An 18,845-nucleotide genomic window follows, 5' to 3' on the forward strand; every position below is an offset into this window, starting at 1 on the left:
ATCTGGATTTTTCCCACTGGCAAAATATTTGCGTGGGATTTTCTTGTGCATAACTCATGTTGGAAATATTAAATGCAGCTCTCAATAGAGTGTATTTCTCAGCAACTTCCAGGGTTTGGGGCTGTTAGTAATAATGACTAGTATACCATTCGAGAGGGAAAAAAAAATAGGTCACATTCTTTTAATGAAATTTAGTATCATTCTCTCTTCTGCCCCTGCCCCCCCTCAAATCATCAATAACCACGCACAATTCTAATCCCCCAGACCTCTGGAAGAGACTTCAGTTCAGACAGATTTCTGTAGGAATTTGAGAAACCCAGCCCTGTTTGCCTTGCACCCCCAAAACTCGTTTACCTTGTTTGGGAAATAATGTAAGGTGGTGACTTTGACTTTGGGCTAAAGTCCTGTTTTCCTCCCCTTTGTATCTCCTTGAAAAAGAAACTTGGTTTCTTTGTGCTTGTCTTGGTCTGGAATGAAAAACATCAACAAGAGATAGAAACTGCGGTGGAAGGGTTCCAAGGAGGAAATTCTTGCTCAAAGCTTCCTCCCTGTTGTCGCCACTCCCTCATATGCTGACAGTTCTTTGGAAATGAGACTGCTGTCCATCTCCCGGTGGATTTTAATGGTCTTTTAAGCAGGCATGGCCTCCTTGGTGGACGACCCTGTGGAGAGGCTTCAGGATGAAGTCTCTTGTTCCATCTGCCTGGAGTATCTGAGGGACCCAGTGACCATCGACTGTGGCCACAACTTCTGCCAGGCTTGCATCTCAGACTATTGCGAGCGAGGAGCTGTTTCCACAACCGGGGCAGCTCTCTGTCCCCAGTGCCGGGTGGGGTTTTTGCTAAGCAGCTCCCGCCCCAACAAGCAGCTGGCCAATATCGTGGAGGGCATCGAGCGGCTGGCTCGGAGGCCCAGCCAAGGACTTGCTGAGGCCTTGTGTGAGAAGCATGGCAAAAAGATGAGGCTTTTCTGCCAGGACGATGGGGAGCCCATTTGCTTGGTGTGTGACAAATCTCGGGAGCATCATATGCACTCGGTCCTGCCCATTGAGGAGGCTGCTCACGATTACAAGGTAAGGAGGAAGCTGGGTCTGGGTTCCAAACAGAAAGCCCTGAAGCGAAGACAGGCTGGGCTTCTTTGCCTGTCCAAATACTCACTGGGGAGGCTTTGGGCCAGTTACACATGCTCAGTCCAGCTTACCTTATAGGGTTGTTGTTTTTGGAGGGTAGACCTCTCAGGTAAACCTCCTTTACTGTTGGAGAGAAAGGGGGGTATATAGGTGAAACATAAATGTAGAAAACTCTTACTATTCTTAGATTCAAATTGTCCATGCAGTATTCAGCTCTTCTTCTGCTAGAAGGGTAGTGTTGTCACATTCAAATGATACACAGTTTCGTCAAATAACACAATCTGCATAATTTACACAATGATAAGCTCATGCGGGGGATGTCACTGTTGCTGCTAACCGTTGTGTGGGCCTATATATTCTCTTTTTTATTTTTAAAACTTTCCATGAGCCTCAACTTTATTTTGGTAGAGAAAAATACATACTGTAAATGATGAAGCCTCTAGCAGTGTCTCAACCACCTTGGCCTTGAGGGGCTATGAACATTAATTAGGTTCTTTGAACATAATACAAGATTAATTTTGCTACTCTCAAAATCTTTACTGCATATTGCTTTTGAAAATTAATCTTTGCCCTTGCTCTATGGATCTGCAGAACAACCCTGGGAGGTTTCGTGAACATTAAAAGGAGGGGAAATGTTGCCTTCCATCTCTCGGCTTTTTAGGATCCTTGAAGTAGTACATATGTATCTCCTTGTGGCCTCCCATCCAGGCACTTTTAATTTCCAAAGTCTTACAGCATCAGCTGCTCTGAGATCTCTCTCTGAACCACATGTTTTGATTAGCTTGAAAATCTTAAGATTCTTTCAAAGTTGCAGATTTTTTAAAGGCCAATATTCCCTCATGTTCCCATACAATCTTGTCCTTGCCTTTCTTTAAATGCTGCCTATAATCCAGAGGTGGCTTGCTTCTTCTGGAACCAGATCTGATATAAATACTTTTAGCTTTCAGTAACTGAGAAATTTCCAAATGAAGCCTGGCAGGAACCATTTTCATGGTTGATATCATTGCTCTTCTTTCCTTCGTAGTTGTTGACACTTTCTTCATGCAACAATTATAGACTAACCAAACTGGACTCTGCAAGATCCATGCAACATTACAAGTTTACACAGAGGATGTTTGTGATATGGTTTATGTCTGAGCTTTGAAGAGGCAGCACTGGGATGGAGAGAAACCTAGGGGGACTCCTAATGAAATCTACAAGCTTATTTCCTTCCCTCTTAAAGAAGTAATTGCCTGTTTTGGTAGTCTTCTAAAAGCAATAACGTTGAAGCCCCTGCAAAATGTTAAAAGAGATATAAGCCCAGTGGTGGGATTCAGCCAGTTCGCACCACTTCGGCAGAACCGGTAGCTAATTTTTTGTTGCCCAGGCCGGGAATGGACTTCTGGAAGCGGCATCCACACAAAGAATCAGTTGTTCACATATTTGAATCCCACCACTGAATAAGCCCTTCTGATATGAGAATTGTATAAAGCTGTTCATCATCTTGTTTAATTTTAACCAAATTATACATCTCTGTGGTTTTTTTACAACAGCTATAGCTTCTAAAAATATCTGTATCTTACAGCCAAAGGTTACACAACTTTTTCTTTTATTCCCAAAGCCCATATTGAGTACGGGTGTGTGTATGGGGAAAAACGAATGTACTGAGCAGGATTATGTTACAAAGTGGATAGCCTCTCATTATGAAGATGGATAGGTTATACATTTTCCAGGAATGTTACTTTTTTGAAAGGGTGTTTTTGTTTCTTTGTTTGGGAAGCATATATTAGTAATTAGTTATTAGTAATTTCCTGTATATCCAGCCTCAGAATTATGAGAAATTATGCTGCTTATTTTTGTATGTAATCTAAAGCAAAACATCCAACAAAAATCCTTTCTCTTTTCTGGGCCAATTTCCCCCTGCTTTACTTTTCCAGTCCCTGACTGTCTGACTCTAACTCAGGGGTGTCAAACTCAATTTCATTGAGGGCCGCATCAGCATTGCAGTTGCCCTCAGGGGGCCGGGTGGGTATGGCCAGGGTGGGCGTGGCCTACTGGGTGGGCGTGGCTAGAGTGCGTATGGCCTACTGGGTGGGCGTGGCCAGCTCTACATCGTTTGCATCAAGGGTGCCTATGGGGGCCTGGGCAGGAGTGGGACAGATCTGGGGGTCTCTGGCAGAAGGAGGGTCTCTGGGCCAGGGCCAAGGCAGTGGGGGCCGTTCCCTCACTCTTTCCAGGATGGCTTCGCGGGCCACATGAAACCACTTCACGGGCCGGATCTGGCCCCCGGGCCTTGTGTTTGACATGTCTGCTCTAACTAGAAGAAATGTTTTTTGTAAACTTGCTAATTGCTTTTAACTTTAAATTGTTCTCAGATTAAATTTATATAGTTCCCAGGTTAAATTTATATACTACTATAGGCACTGACCATCAAAATTAGTCATCCGAAAGAAAAAGTAGTTATTTTTAACAAACGCATATATTAGAAAGCAAACAAACAGCTAGAAACGGCTCTGTTAAGATATTTGTATATGGCGGTAATGTTCTACAAACATATGTTGAGCAATTTCCCCCCCCCCCAATCCTTGTGGTTCTAAGCATTACATTTAGGAATTAGGATTGCTAACTTTTTTTTTTCAACCTCTGGTGATTTCCCCCCCCCCCCCCCCGCCATTCCTTCAGTTTTTTTACAACTTGGGCAGAGTTAAGCCAAATGAACTTTCCTGAGCAGACAAACAAAATAGTTTTAAAAAGTCACCCCTCCCTCCCATTTCTATATATCAGCTGCTAAAGTGCAATAGAACACAAGTGGAAGATAAATTGAAATTCTGATGTTATTCATTAAAAGACAACTACATCTCCCTTTTCTTTCTCTTTTTCATATTATTGTGGTAAAATTGATCTGCTTGCAGCAGCAGTGAGCTCACATCATTGCTGCCAACTTTTTATTCTCTTTTCTTATCTTTTTAAAAATAACAGGTGGAAGTGGAAGCATTTTCAGACAATGCTTATCTCCACATTTCACAACCTTTATCATGAAATATCCACCTCCTACTTTCCTCAGGAAGTAGAGAGAGAACCAGGTCAAACTGCTTTTCCTCTAAATAAAAAACCCTTGGGAAAATGTTGTAAAGCTCTTCCTTTACTGAAATTTGGTTTTGTCAACACTTTACAGATATTTCCTTCTTATCAGAGAATGGAACAGCTCTGTTTTCATAAAATTAATGAGTGCTTATGCTTTAACTGTCAACTTGAGGTATCTCTAAGCTCAGTGATTTCTCCAATAATTACTTTCTCTGGTTGGTGATCTCCTACCAACCATAAAGAGAGATGATATAATAGTAAAAGCTTCCTTGAAGCATATTTAGAGTTTTTGCTCTAGGTCACGGGTGGGGAATGATGGCCCTTTTATGTCTTGTGGATATGCTGTTGTCAAACCTTCAAATGATTCTGTCTGCAGCCATCTTTACTTTGTTTTCGGTTGCCACAGCCATGGGAGGGGGAAGATGTGTTCTTTTAGTTTAGCCAGTGCTTTTTTTGTAAAAGAAAAAGGTGCCGGAACTCACACATGTCATACAACCCGCCTTGCCTACCCTACAAGGTTCCATCCAAAAAAGGTGCCGGAACTCCGTTCTGAGCGTTCTATGAGAAAAAAAGCCCTGAGTTTAGCCATAACAAATACTTTCTTGTGGGAACCAAGGTCAAGCTGCCTAAATTTTGGCGAGCTGGAGATACCGTTAGAAAGCCCACCAAAGTAGTTAATTGGGGATTGTGATTTATGACAACTGTTGGGGTGGGGAGTTCAACTTTTACTTTGTAACCTTTGGGGAGTGGGTGGGAACTTTCAGTCTTGGGTTCACTTTTGTTTGTGCTGATACTATGTAGCCATTAAAAGTATTCTTTGAGGAATGCAATTGCCTCAGAGTTATTATTTTCTTCTGGTCTCATCTGTTGGAACCATGACAGCTGTCTCAGGAATCCTGGGAGTTGAAGTCCACAAGTCATAAAAGGGCCATCGTTCCCACCTCTGTGCTAGCTAGGTAGATCCATGGATAAGTGTTAGTGTGGATGTAGTCACATTGGTAAACATGGGTAAACTTAGCCAAGAATTGTTAGTCATGAACATCATTTTGGGGGTCTTGAGATGATAGTCCTATAAAGCAATGGCTGTTGTTGTTGTTAGTTGCGAAGTCGTGTCCGACCCATCGCGACCCTATGGACAACGTTCCTCCAGGCTTTCCTGTCCTCTACCATCTTCTGGAGTCCATTTAAGTTCATGCCTACTGCTTCAGTGACTCCATCCAGCCACCTCATTCTCTGTCGTCCCCTTCTTCTATTGCCCTCAATCTTTCCCAGCATGAGGCTCTTCTCCAGTGAGTCCTTCCTTCTCATTAGGTGGCCAAAGTATTTGAGTTTTAGCTTCAGGATCTGGCCTTCTAAAGAGCAGTCAGGGTTGATCTCCTCTAGGACTGACCGGTTTGATCGCCTTGCAGTCCAAGGGACTCGCAGGAGTCTTCTCCAGCACCATAGTTCAAAGGCTTCAATTCTTTGGCGCTCAGCCTTTCTTATGGTCCAGCTTTCACTGCCATACATTGCAACTGGGAAGACCATAGCCTTGACTATACGCACTTTTGTTGACAGGGTGATGTCTCTGCTTTTTAGTGTGCTGTCTAGATTTGCCATGGCTTTCCTCCAGAGGAGCAAGCGTCTTTTAATTTCTTGGCTACAGTCCCCATCTGCAGTGATCTTGGAGCCCAGGAAAATAAAATCTGTCACTACCTCCATTTCTTCCCCATCTATTTGCCAGGAATTGAGAGGGCCGGATGCCATGATCTTGGTTTTCTTAATGTTTAGTTTCAACCCAAGTTTTGCACTCTCCTTCTTCACTCGCAACAAGAGGCTCTTTAGTTCCTCTTCACTTTCTGCCATTAGAATGGTATCATCTGCATACCTTAGGTTGTTGATGTTTCTTCCGGCAATCTTAATTCCAACTTTTGATTCATCTAGCCCTGCCTTTCTCATGATGTGCTCTGCATATAAGTTAAATAGGCAAGGCGACAGTATACAGCCTTGCCGGACTCCTTTCCCAATTTTGAACCAATCAGTGGTTCTCCCTATTCTATTGTTTTCTTCTATTTCTTTGCATTGTTCATTTAAGAAGGCATTCTTATCTCTTCTAGCTATTCTAGAGAGCTAGAGAAGCTCTATTCACACAGAGATCATTCCTGAAGAAAAGAGATGCCCTCCAAAAGTTACTGAACTATAACCTCTCCTTCACTGTTGGCCCTACTAGCTGAGGCTGCTGGGAACTGTAGCTTTGGAGAGGTGGGGGTTTACAAGTTCCCAAGCCTTGTACCCCCAACTTTCCCAGTATAGTATGTTAGTTTGAAGGTGTATTCGTATCTTCATCCAGGCCTCATATGCGTTTTCTTTCCTAGATGAAACTCCAGGAAGCTGTGGACACTCTCAGAAAAATGCTGGCAGAAGCAATGAAGCTGGAAGTCCAAGAGAAGGAGAAAACCAGCCAATGGAAGGCAAGCCCCTAATCATGTCCCCTGACTCTGACTAGCTCTTTTTTACCCTGAGTCCTAACTAATAGGGTTGTATGCAGATTCTTCGGTGAGGTGCCACTTCTTTAAGTGCCTGGCTAGCTTTGTGGTGGGGGAGATGCACAGGGAAATCCAGCCTCTTAGAGATTCTGCAGGGTTGTGTACAAAGTTTTTGAACAGCTCCAAATATGCACTGTCGATTCCCAAAGAAGAGATTTGCACAATCTTATTAATCACGAAGGAGTAGAAATATTAAGGGAATTGCTAGTCAGGTGCAGGAAAGTGCTATACTGCACTCCATGAATCAATGGAAAGGTGCCTTCACTGCTGATGCCTGTGCTGTGTCCTTCAGGATCAAAACCCCAAGTAGTCCTGTTTTTACCATTTTAATGAAGGATAAGTGAAGAAAGCAATATTTCACATCTCTTCCCACAAATCACCCCTGGGAAGAACATGCAGAAGCTCCTGTCCTTAAGAGGTGGTGGATGAGGATGGACAAGTATAGGCAAAGGCTTAGAGTGGCTAGTTTAGCTGCTTTTCAAATTGGAGATGTTCTGTGTCTGATACCTGTGCAATTTGGGCTATATCTCTGCATAGCTGTAATACCCTTCTGCAGTGCTTTTTTTGTAAAAGAAAAAGGTACCAGAACTCACACATGTCATACAACCTGCCTTGCCTACCCTACAAGGTTCCATCCAAAAAAGGTGCCGGAACTCCGTTCTGAGCGTTCTATGAGAAAAAAGCCCTGCCCTTCTGAAACAAAGTAAGCCAGTATCCAAAAAGTAGCCTGGTGGGTCTCACAATGTCAGGAAGAGGATGAAGCAGAAAAGAGTGATCAGCAATGAGTATTGCAAGAGCATGGCAGTACGGAGAGCAGGTGCCTGAGCTTGTAAGCCCTGGAAGTAATTCATGGAGTTGACAAAACAGCACGGTTTTCCCCACCAAAGTAATAGTAATAAAAACAAGTAGAACCATGCAGGAGCAAGGGAAATTTAGTAATGGATTCACTGGTGACAGGACTAGGAATACATAGCTGGCAGAACTGGTCCAAGAGAGCAATATGCTACAGGCCTAGTACTTTTTCAAAAGAGTACTAAACCCAAATATACAAGGAGTTGTGAAAGATCTGACTAGCTCTTAAGATAGCTCTGGCCAGGTACTGTATTATACAAGCAGATGCCTCTGTGTAACTGAGATATCTCTCAGCCAAACCAAAATGGTCAAGGAAAGACAGTTTACAGAGGAGAGGGGGTACCCACCAAGCCAGCCTAAGGAGGCTTAGAAGCAGTTGGACAAACCCTAAACTCCGACTGCATCAGCAACCACCAAGAAATTTACTACAACAAAAATTGTATCAGGAAAAGAGTAAAACCACTATTTTAATACTGAAACAACACAGATGACTTTTTGCTGCCTCCACAGTGGACTGGACACGAGATAATGGTAACATGAGTCCACAGCAGAAAATAAAAGAGTTGGGGGGGGCTATTTGTGCAGTGGATGGGGGAAGTGAGGAACAGCCCTATATGAGCAACAGAAGCAGGGCAAACAGTGCCAAAGATGTGATGGATTTATGTGACAGGTTCCTCATTCTCAGAGAGGCAAGACATACCAGCATGCACTTACTGCACGCGTACGTGCGCGAGTGTGTTTGCTTTCTTTCCCGCAAACTCACTTACAACCCAGAACATGAGTCAGCATTAGCTATTTGGCTCAGATGTTGAGAAAGATCCACGGTTGCTCAAATTGTCTCAAGGCGGCTTTAAGCTCTCCAGATTCAAAGATCAAAAGCATCATTGAACCCGGAGAACTTCTGATCCCATAAGTGTGAGGAGCCGGTTCTGATGATCTGACCTGTGTTTGTGTGTAAGGTATTCCACACTTTCTCAGAGACTCTTGACCCTTGTCTGTGGGGTTGGGATCATCATATATGAAAGAACCACAGTTCTCAAGCGGTTTTCATTGTTTTGCTTTTCCGGTTATAAAGAATGTGGCTAAACTTCTACAGGCAAGAAGAATGATATATTTACCCAAGATTCTTTACAATTAAACTATTGGGCTGCTCTGGATGAAGAGATTACAGAAAGGAAATCCCCTTCCCACAAAGGAGAGTCACAAAATCCTGGGCTTGCGTAGACTGGTTTAGGGTTTCTGGGCTACTCCCTATAAGCTGTGCTTTTAAAAGCAGTTAGATTTTCAGGCACTAGCAAACTTATTTTTCCCAGAACAAACTGAACCACAATCTAACTTACATCTCCAACTTGTCCTCGAGCACTGATTTAAAATTTACTTAGTGGCATAGATATGGATCTCTAAACACCAATTATCAACTAAAATACCCAGAGAAACTCAAAACTCAGCAGGAAAAAGAATTCCGGAGAGATAAGCATATTACTTTCTTACAGTTAAAATGTTTGTTCTGTAACACTTTAAAGGCAAACTACAAATCTGTTATAATAATAATAATAATAAATGTACCAGTAGTTGCCACTATAAATATATACAAAACATGGTGTTGCGAAATATATATATATATTACAGACACGAAAATCAGGAAGTGCAGATGGTGACAATGACTTAAGCATTGCTGAAAGCAAAACCCCGTAACTTGTCCCTCCGTTCTGGTTCAGAAGGCTGGAAGATAGACAATGTAAAACCAATTGAAAAAACAACCAAGAAAGCTTAAGGCGTGTCCTAGGTAAATTCACTGAAGTAGCCATCGAAGAGAAAAAAACAATCAAGTATATAGGAGCAAATTATGTAAATTAGCACATTTCATATCCCGGTAGCAGATCATTTGCATAAGGACATAAGTACTACTGGTAAGTACTAACAAGATTATTTTTCCCCCCTCAAAGCTACATTCCTTTTATATTACCTTCTACAACCTTCTACAACTTTTCTATACCCCGCGCCCCTAGAACGCTTCTTTTTTTTATTAAAAAGTTTTGCAATACATTTTATCTTTAACAAAACAACCCCTCCCCTCCCCCATCCCCCCTTCCCAGCCCAACCCAACCCTCCCCCCTCCCCTTCCCCCCTCCCCGACTTCCCAGAGCTAAATACAAGGTATAAAAGTAAAAGAACGCTTCTGATATATTCTCACACCCCTTACAAAAGTTCAAAATAATGGCAATGAATTTGCATATACACTATAGTTTTGAAAACCCAAGTTTTCGCACCCTTCCCAGAATATCGTCTCGCACCCCTGGTTGGGAACCCCTGTTCTACAAACTTGGTTAGTTTGAATGAATTTTTTTTTTACAGGCAAATGCAGGATGATCCAGGACTCCATTTGTGGTGGCCATCTGGATGTGGGAGAATCTACTTTGAGCTAAAGTGGATCTGTAATGGATTTATTAACTATCCATTGTTCCTTTGTCATATGCTGATGGATGTTAATTTGATCCTGACTGCAATTATATATGTTGTCTCAGTGCTTTTTTTGTAACAGAAAAAGGTGCCGGAACTCACACATGTCATACAACCCTCCTTGCCTACCCTACAAGGTTCCATCCAAAAAAAGGTGCCGGAACTCCATTCTGAGCGTTCTATGAGAAAAAAAGCCCTGTGTTGTCTAATGGGTTATTTTCTTTCTAAGGGCAAATGCTTCAGTGTTAACCTCCTGAATGGGGGTTAGTATTATTAAGGAAAATAATATAATATTTTAATATTAAAACAATATTTTAATCGTTATTAAAATATTTATTTAACCTTAAATAATTATTTTAAAAGGGACACGGTGGCTCAGTGGGTTAGGACGCTGAGCTTGTCGATCAGAAGGTCGGCAGTTTGGCGGGTCGAATCCCGAGTGCCGCATAACAGAGTGAGCGCCTGTTACTCGTCTCAGCTTCTGCCAACCTAGCAGTTCGAAAGCACGTAAAAATGCAAGTAGAAAAATAGGGACCACTACAGTGGGAAGGTAACAGCGTTCCGTGCGCCTTTGGCGTCTAGTCATGCCGGCCACATGACCATGGAGACGTCCTCGGACAAGCGCTGGCTCTTCGGCTTTGAAACGGAGATGAGCACCAGCCCCTAGAGTTGGAAACGACTAGCACGCATGTGCGGGGGAACCTTTGCCTTTACCTTTTAATTATTTTAATATATTTCTTTAATACTAAAGAAATACATTAAAATGTTTCTTTAATATTAGTTTGAATCATCCAATGTCCAGCATTGCTTTCTCCTGATGCCCCTGCTAGGATAAAGTCAAGAAACACAGAGTACTGATCATATCAGGGTTCGAAAAACGCCGCCGGGCACTGGCTGAAGAGGAACAGCTGCTTTTGAAACATCTTCAAGAGGAGGAGCTGGGAACACTAAAGAAGCTGGAGAGGAATTCAGACTTCCTTCTTGAGCAGTGTGCTGGACTGCAAAACCTCATCGTAGAGATGGAGCAGAAATGCCAAAAACCTGCAGTCTCCTTGCTCAAGGTGAGGTCCTTCAGGATGAGCCAGCTGAAAAGAGTAAGAGAAAGCAATGGCTGCATGCAGCAAATTTGCCCTGGCCTCTTGCTAAAGAGGGCAGCATGATGGCTCAGTGGTTTAGATGCTGGGCTTGTCAGCTGAAAAGCCCACAGCTCAGGTTCGATTCCCGAGCATTGTACAACAGGGTGAGCACCCGTCTTCGTCTAGCTTCTGCCCACCTAGCTGTTTGAAAGCATGTAAATGTCAGTAGATAAATGGGTATCACTTTGATGGGGATGAAATAGTACTCTATGACATCATACTGGCCACATGACTGTGGAAATGTCTTCAGACAGTGCTGGCTCAGTGGCCTTGAAATGGAGATGAGGATCATCCCTAGAGTCGGCAATGACTAGCGGAGTAAAATAGGCAGGGATTCCTTGCTAAAGGTAAAGGTTCCCCCGCACATGCGTGCTAGTCATTTCTGACTCTAGGAGCCGGTGCTCATCTCCGTTTCAAAGCCAAAGAGCCAGCGCTTGTCCGAGGACGTCTCCGTGGTCATGTGGCCGGCATGACTAGATGCCAAAGGCGCACAGAATGCTGTTACCTTCCCACCGTAGTGGTCCCTATTTTTCTACTTGCATTTTTACGTGCTTTCAAACTGCTAGGTTGGCAGAAGCTGGGACGAGTAACAGGCGCTCACTCTGTTATGCGGCCCTCGGGATTCGACCCGCCAAACTGCCAATCTTCTGATCAACAAGCTCAGCGTCCTAACCCACTGAGCCACCGCGTCCCCTTGCTAAAGAGCTCAGTAATTCCTTGTAACCCTCTTTTCATGTTGTTTTGCTTTGTTTCCTGTATTATTAGTCATAAAATCATTCCTGAACTGGTGCTGCAAAAGGACAGAATGTAGAATTAACAGAATGCAACCTTGGTTCATTGCCCTTTCTAGAATTTTGCAGTTGCAATACTTTGAAGCTTGCACCACTGCATTTGCAATGGGACTGGATCCTGGGGAAGCTTTTTCAATTTTGTGCTTGCTATCACATGTCATGCTTTTTCTGAGCAATGTGACTTTGGAAGTTGAGGCAACAAACAAACTGATTGATAAACTATGAATTGCATGCATCCTAGATCCAAGCCCTGTGCAAAATCCTACGTTATCTGATGGATAACCTCTGACTTTCTATTTTAAGAAAGTTGTAAAGCTGCTGAAAGTATTATTCCCCCCCACCAACTTTTAAAGTGGACTTTGTTCCTTAGAACCTTGAGGGCTAGAAAAAAAAATATCTACCCTCCCCCCAAAAAACCCAACAGATTGTATAATGTTTGATAGAGCAGCATTAACAATGGGATTCTTTATAAGTTCTTTCAGCAACGTTTTAAAAAGAAAACTTGAGCCATGACCATATTTTTTTTGTTTTTTTTCTTCTAGGATGTTAAAAGGACCTTGACCAGGTTAGTACACTCAATTTAGACAATTGTTTGCATATTTAGTTTTGAAATAAATCCTGATTGAAGTTTGCTTCCAGATAAAAGGTTGCGTTTATACCCAAAAGGTGCTTTTGCAGGAGGCAACTGGACTTTCTTGTTTTTCTCTGAAGACTTTTCGCTTCTCATTCAAGAAGCTTCTTCAGCTCTGACTGGATGGTGGGGAATGGAAGGATTTATACTCCTTGCAGACAGCTGGTCATTTGCACACATTTGCATGACTCAGGTGACCTTGAGGACACAGATAAACCTCCAAATGGCCTCAATGGCCTCCCTAAAAAAAAGGCAAACGACCAGCTGTCTGCAAGGAATATAAATCCTTCCATTCCCCACCATCCAGTCAGAGCTGAAGAAGCTTCTTGGATGAGAAGCGAAACGTCTTCAAAAAAACCACAAGTAAGTCCAGTTGCCTCTTGAAAAAGCACCTTTGGGACAAACTTGACCTGGATGATTGGGAATCTCCATAGACATTTAGCTATGCACGTTGCTTTTATAAGTAATCCTCATCTTAGGACCATAACTGGGCCCAAAATTTCTGTTGCTAAGCAAGGCAGTTGTTAAGCGAGTTGTGACCAATTTTACAACCTTTTTTGTGATGGTGAAGTGAATCGCTGAGGTTGCTAAGTGAATCATGAGGTTGTTAAGCAAATCCGGCTTTCCCCATTGACTTTGCTCATTGAAAGCCAGCTGGGAAGGTCACAGAGTGATCACATCACACACACACACACACACACACACACACACACACACACACTGGGATACTGCAACTGTCACAAATACATGCTGGTTGCCAAGAGCCTGAATTTTGATCACAGGACCGTGGGCATGCTGCAGTCGTCGTAAGTGCGAGGAGTCGCTATTTTCAGGGCTACTGTTACGTTTGAACAGTCACTAAACCAATTGTTGTATGTCAAGAACTACCCATGGTCACTTTCATTGTCCTTAGACTAACACACACACACAAACACCGATGCTTTTAACTTTTGTGGGATAATTGATGACGCTTCTCCCTAGGAGTGAAGGCCTATCCCTAAAAGAACCTCAGCCGATTTCGATGGAGTTGCAGGACTCCTATGATGTTCCTGGGCTTATGGAGTCATTGCAAAGATACAACGGTAATTGACAGGTGCTTATGTAGTGCTGGGGTCAATGTATTGGATTGGGTCATGTGTTGCAGTTCTCACTTGACCATGGAGCTCAGGGCTTTGGACCGGTTTCCCCTCCTAGCATTGCAAGTTCCTTGGGGGTGAGGAGGGACAAATTATGAGTCTGGCCCAAGGCTCGACAGCTGTCTACCTTCACATGTTAGGGCTGGAAACACAAGAGCCGTCCTGATGGTTTCTATTTCTGCTTTCAGCGTCGGTGACCTTTGATCCGGATACAGCCAATCCTTACCTTCTCTTATCCGAGGACCGCCTCAGTGTTCAAGTGGTGGATCAAAGGCAAGATCTGCCCAGGAGCATGTCTCGCTTTGAAACCTGCACTTGCTTAATGGGCCGTGAGCAGTTCAGATTTGGGAAACATTACTGGGTGGTGTGCGTGGAAGGCAAGTCCAGCTGGACCCTGGGAGTGTGCAAAGAATCAGTCAGCCGCCGAGGTATCTTCACCCCCTCACCCGCAAAAGGGTTTTGGACGGTGTGGCTGAGGAACGGGGACGAGTATGCAGCCCTTACGTCTCCACTCACAGAACTAGTGTTGAGATCAAAGCCAAAGCTGATTGGTATCTTCCTGGACTACAATGCAGGAGAGGTTTCTTTCTATAACAGCGATACCGGTTCCCACATCTTTACCTTCTTGGATTCCTTCTCTGAGACCCTTCGGCCTTACTTCTATCCTGGAATCCGGGCTGGGGGCCTCAACGATGCTCCCCTTATTATCCAGCCAACCAAAGTTCAGTCAAGTCTTTCTCTTCTGGCCATTGAGACCTTTTCACATCACTAGGGCTGGTTCCAAACGACGCATTGAATCTGGAATGGGACAACCGGGGGATGCTGCTCCTTACTTAATGCTATTCTCGTCTGGGTCCCTTTAACACGTTTTCACCCTCTGGGACTGAGGCCATCCCTGCATCAGAAAAATGTTTCCAAATGGATCTTTGGATGTGGAACAGGCATGGCTTCTTCCTGTAATTTCACGAGGTGCTGCCATTCTACAGTTATTCTGTCATAAGGCCCTTTATCTCTGAATGAGTCCCCTTCTTCGTCTATCAAAAAGGGGATCTGAAAAACAATTCTTGGGGATTGAGGAGGTGATGGAGTATGTACTAAGGCTGTATGTTAGCATTGGTCATTATTATTACTGTTGATGTTGGACTTCTTTGTGTATATTTATTTTAGTTCATATTATTATTTTCACACCTTTTGTAAATTGCTTGGAGACTTCTGTTGGAAGTGACACAGAAGTACCATAAATGAATGAATGAATGAATGAATGGAATAAGGCAATAATATCCAAAATCATTTAATTTACCAGTGGAATAAACATGCAGAAGCTCAAAACAGCAAGAAACCGAATTGACATAAAAGGGTTTTCTGTGGGGGGAAAGTGTTTATAACGTCTGAGGGAAGTCTGATTTAAACTCAGATGGTTAATTTCTTTTGGGACCATTTCTTCAGATCCTGTGGTTGGTATATGTGCTTTTTAAAAACCTCTCACTGTTTCTTTCATGTCTTTCTCTGACTTTCTCCTGTCCTTCCTCTTCCACACTTCTCCTTTTCTTTAATTCTTTGTTCGAATTACTTTTGTTTCTTCTTCTCTTCCTCCTCTTCTTTCTTTCAGACAATTTGGCTATCTATATCTATATCACAAGGGACGCGGTGGCTCAGTGGGTTAGGACGCTGAGCCTGTCGATCAGAAGGTCAGCAGTTTGGCGGGTCGAATCCCAAGTGCTGCGTAACAGAGTGAGCGCCTGTTACTCGTCCCAGCTTCTGCCAACCTAGCAGTTCGAAAGCACGTAAAAATGCAAGTAGGAAAATAGGGACCACTACGGTGGGAAGGTAACAGTATTCCATGCACCTTTGGCGTCTAGTCATCCGGACACATGACCACGTAGTCGTCCTCGGACAAGCGCTGGCTCTTCGGCTTTGAAACGGAGATGAGCACCGGCCCCTAGAGTTGGAAACGACTAGCACACATGTGTGGGGGAACCTTTACCTTTTACCTTTATCTATATCACCTCTCTCTCTCTCTCTCTCTCTCTCTTCCCCTCCCTTCAATTCTGATTGTTGAACTCCACACATCTTAACGTTGCCAAGATTGAAAAACATTGAATTAAACCAAAGACATAGTCTTACTGTGCTATACATGTTTGCAGGTATTATAAAACCCCAGTGCTGATATCTGTTTTTGCAGAACAAGTCCAATAGTTGTCACAGAATCATTTTTCTTGTGGAGGTGGGGATTTTTTAAATAATTTGTCTTGGATATACATATAAATATATATAAAAAACTATTGGCAAATGATCCAAGTGTAGTCTGGACTAAATATTGGCATGTGGGTGCCAAAATGTCTCACTCTGGACAGAATTTTTTAAAAGCCACCTTAGAATCAAGCCAGCATGACTACAGGGCTGGAGCAACTAAAACTAAGTGTGGATATGCTCTAGAGGGCACAGCTGATGTTCACTCATTGTGTATTGAGGGTAACAATAGGCGGCTTCTGTATAGTTTCCTTATTATCTATTGCTAGTGTTGTTTATTAATATACTTAATATTTTAGCATTATCACTTTGTTCATGTTTGTAATTTACCCAGAATGTCTTTAAAATGTTAAAACATTTAGTTGCAGGATACTCTTTCACCGCTAGAGGTCCCCCTAACCTTCTGTCAATTGTCAGGCAGAAGTCAAGAGCCTTTTTTCCCCAAGTTATTACAATTCTACTTGATTAGGTACAAGCTGGTCTTAATGCAGAAGTATCCACAGGATCCAATGCTTTTGTCCAAATGCTGAAAGCAATGTAATGCTGTCACAATGCAAGCTCTGTGTTTTGTACATGTGTACAACGTCATTAAAGGTAAAGGTAAAGGTTCCCCCGCACATGCGTGCTAGTCGTTTCCGACTCTAGGGGCCGGTGCTCATCTCCGTTTCAAAGCCGAAGAGCCAGCGCTTGTCCGAGGACGTCTCTGTGGTCATGTGGCCGGCATGACTAGACGCCAAAGGCGCACGGAACGCTGTTACCCTCCCACCGTGGTGGTCCCTATTTTTCTACTTGCATTTTTATGTGCTTTTGAACTGCTAGGTTGGCAGAAGCTGGGACAAGTAACAGGCGCTCACTCTGTTATGCGGCACTCGGGATTCGACCCGTCAAACTGCCGACCTTCTGATCGACAAGCTCAGCATCCTAACCCACTAGCCACCACGTCCCTTTTGACAACATCATTACACTTGTACAAATAATTGACTAGCTACTTCTATTACCTTCTTGCTTTCAGAATGGATCTGTTTTCAGAGAGAAGAGACAAGCTTATGATTTTTGATCCTGATTATGCATCTAAAATTTCTCCTATAGCTTTACTGGATGTAAAGCTCCAGTCAGTAAATGACTCTGAGCAGCTTCTATATCCCTTGTAGTAATCAGGTTAAATAAACAACCATAAAAACAATAACATTCAGAATAACAATTACTCCAAGACCAACCAGAAGAACGTAGTGCTGGGAAATCCCGTTAACAATAAACATTCCCATAAGGGATTTTTCAGATGCCAGAAGCTCGTTGAAACAGGCAGGTCTTAATTGCCGTGCAGAACACTAAAACAGTGTAAGGGACATTCTGATCTCCATCAGGAGACTATTCCAGAAAAGCGGGGTTTGGGAAGGGAGAAGCGACTCAAGAAGCTTGTCCCCAAAATAGCAACTTTCCCTCAGGGGAGGGTCCTAAGGCAGGGGTAGGCAACCTCGGCTCTTTTATGACTCATGGACTTCAACTCCCAGAATTCCTGACTCGGGAATTCTGGGAGTTGAAGTCCATGAGTCATAAAAGAGCCGAGGTTGCCTACCCCTGTCCTAAGGGAACCTACCCAACCTACTGCACAAGGAAAAGCTACTGGAAGAAGTGGTTGCCAAAGACCCTGGTTGGATGATCTAGGTGGGGGCTCTCCATTTATTATGCCCCTGTCATGGACCGATCATCATCTCCTGCGGCTGGTCTTCCGTTTTGCCACCCCCCGCTGTGGGTGTTTGGAACCAATTAAATGGTACCGCCCCAGACGCTTAATGGATCCCCAGAGGTTCCAGGCAGCGCTGGGGTCCCCACCTGCCTCCCTTGCTCACAGCTCGGCAGATGCCTTAGTGGAAGCCTGGGAAAGGACGGCCACTGAGGCTCTTGACCGAGTTGTACCCCTGCGGCCCCTGACCCGGTGCAGATCCCGTCGAGCTCCATGGTTCTCTGCGGAGCTCCGGGAGATGAAGCGTCGGAGACGGGGCCTAGAGAGCGGTTGGAGGTCCAGCCGATCCGAATCCGACCGATTGCGACTAAGAGCCTACATTAGGTCTTATCTCGCTGCGATAAGGGAGGCGAGGTCTAACCACTTCACCACCCTTATCGCGTCCGCAGATAATCGCCCGGCCGCCCTGTTTAGGGTGACTCGCTCCCTCTTAAATCAGGAGGTGAGGGAGGATCCCTTGCAGGGTCATGCCGAGGAGTTTAACCAACATCTGTCGGACAAAATCGCTCGGATTCGGACCGGTCTGGACTCTGACTGGGCAGAGTCTGACGAGCAGGACACGGGCGGTCTTGTCGATATCACCTGGGAGGAGTTTGATTCTGTGACTCCGGAGGAAGTGGACAGGATCATGGGGAGGCTGAGCACCACCACATGTTTATTGGACCCGTGCCCTTCCTGGCTGGTCTATGCAGCCCGGGAGAGGACACGCAGCTGGTTCCAGGCAGTTATATCGGCTTCTCTGAGTGAGGGTAGCTTCCCCGCCGTCTTGAAAGAGGCGGTGGTGAGGCCTCTCCTCAAGAAGCCTGCCTTGGACCCAGCTGTATTAAACAACTTTCGTCCTGTCTCCAACCTTCGCTTTCTTGCGAAGGTTGTTGAGAGTGTGGTGGCGCATCAGCTCCCTCTGGTCCTGGATGAAGCGGATTATCTAGACCCGTACCAATCGGGTTTCAGGCCCGGGCACAGCACGGAGACGGCATTGGTCGCGCTGGTGAATGATCTCTGGAGGGCTCGGGACAGGGGATATTCCTCTGTTCTAGTCCTATTAGACCTCTCGGCGGCTTTCGATACCATCGACCATGGTATCTTGCTGCGGCGTCTCAGGGGACTGGGAGTGGGAGGCACAGTTTT

At 44.2% G+C, this 18,845-nt stretch overlaps 1 protein-coding gene across 1 annotated transcript; it reads left to right on the forward strand.

Moving 5' to 3' along the window:
• Positions 1–640: 640 nt before the first annotated feature.
• Positions 641–15,970, forward strand: LOC308660872 (E3 ubiquitin-protein ligase TRIM58-like; the record flags this gene model as incomplete). The annotated part of the gene is made up of 6 exons (XM_081315495.1): positions 641–1,072; positions 6,547–6,642; positions 10,860–11,090; positions 12,499–12,521; positions 13,569–13,669; positions 13,912–15,970. The coding sequence occupies 6 exons, from the start codon at positions 641–643 to the stop codon at positions 14,493–14,495; spliced, it is 1,467 nt and encodes a 488-aa protein (XP_081171621.1). The 3' UTR covers positions 14,496–15,970.
• Positions 15,971–18,845: the final 2,875 nt, after the last annotated feature.

Source organism: Vipera berus, assembly GCF_964194415.1.
Source record: "Vipera berus genome assembly, chromosome: 2".
In the NCBI taxonomy this organism is placed as follows: domain Eukaryota; kingdom Metazoa; phylum Chordata; class Lepidosauria; order Squamata; family Viperidae; genus Vipera; species Vipera berus.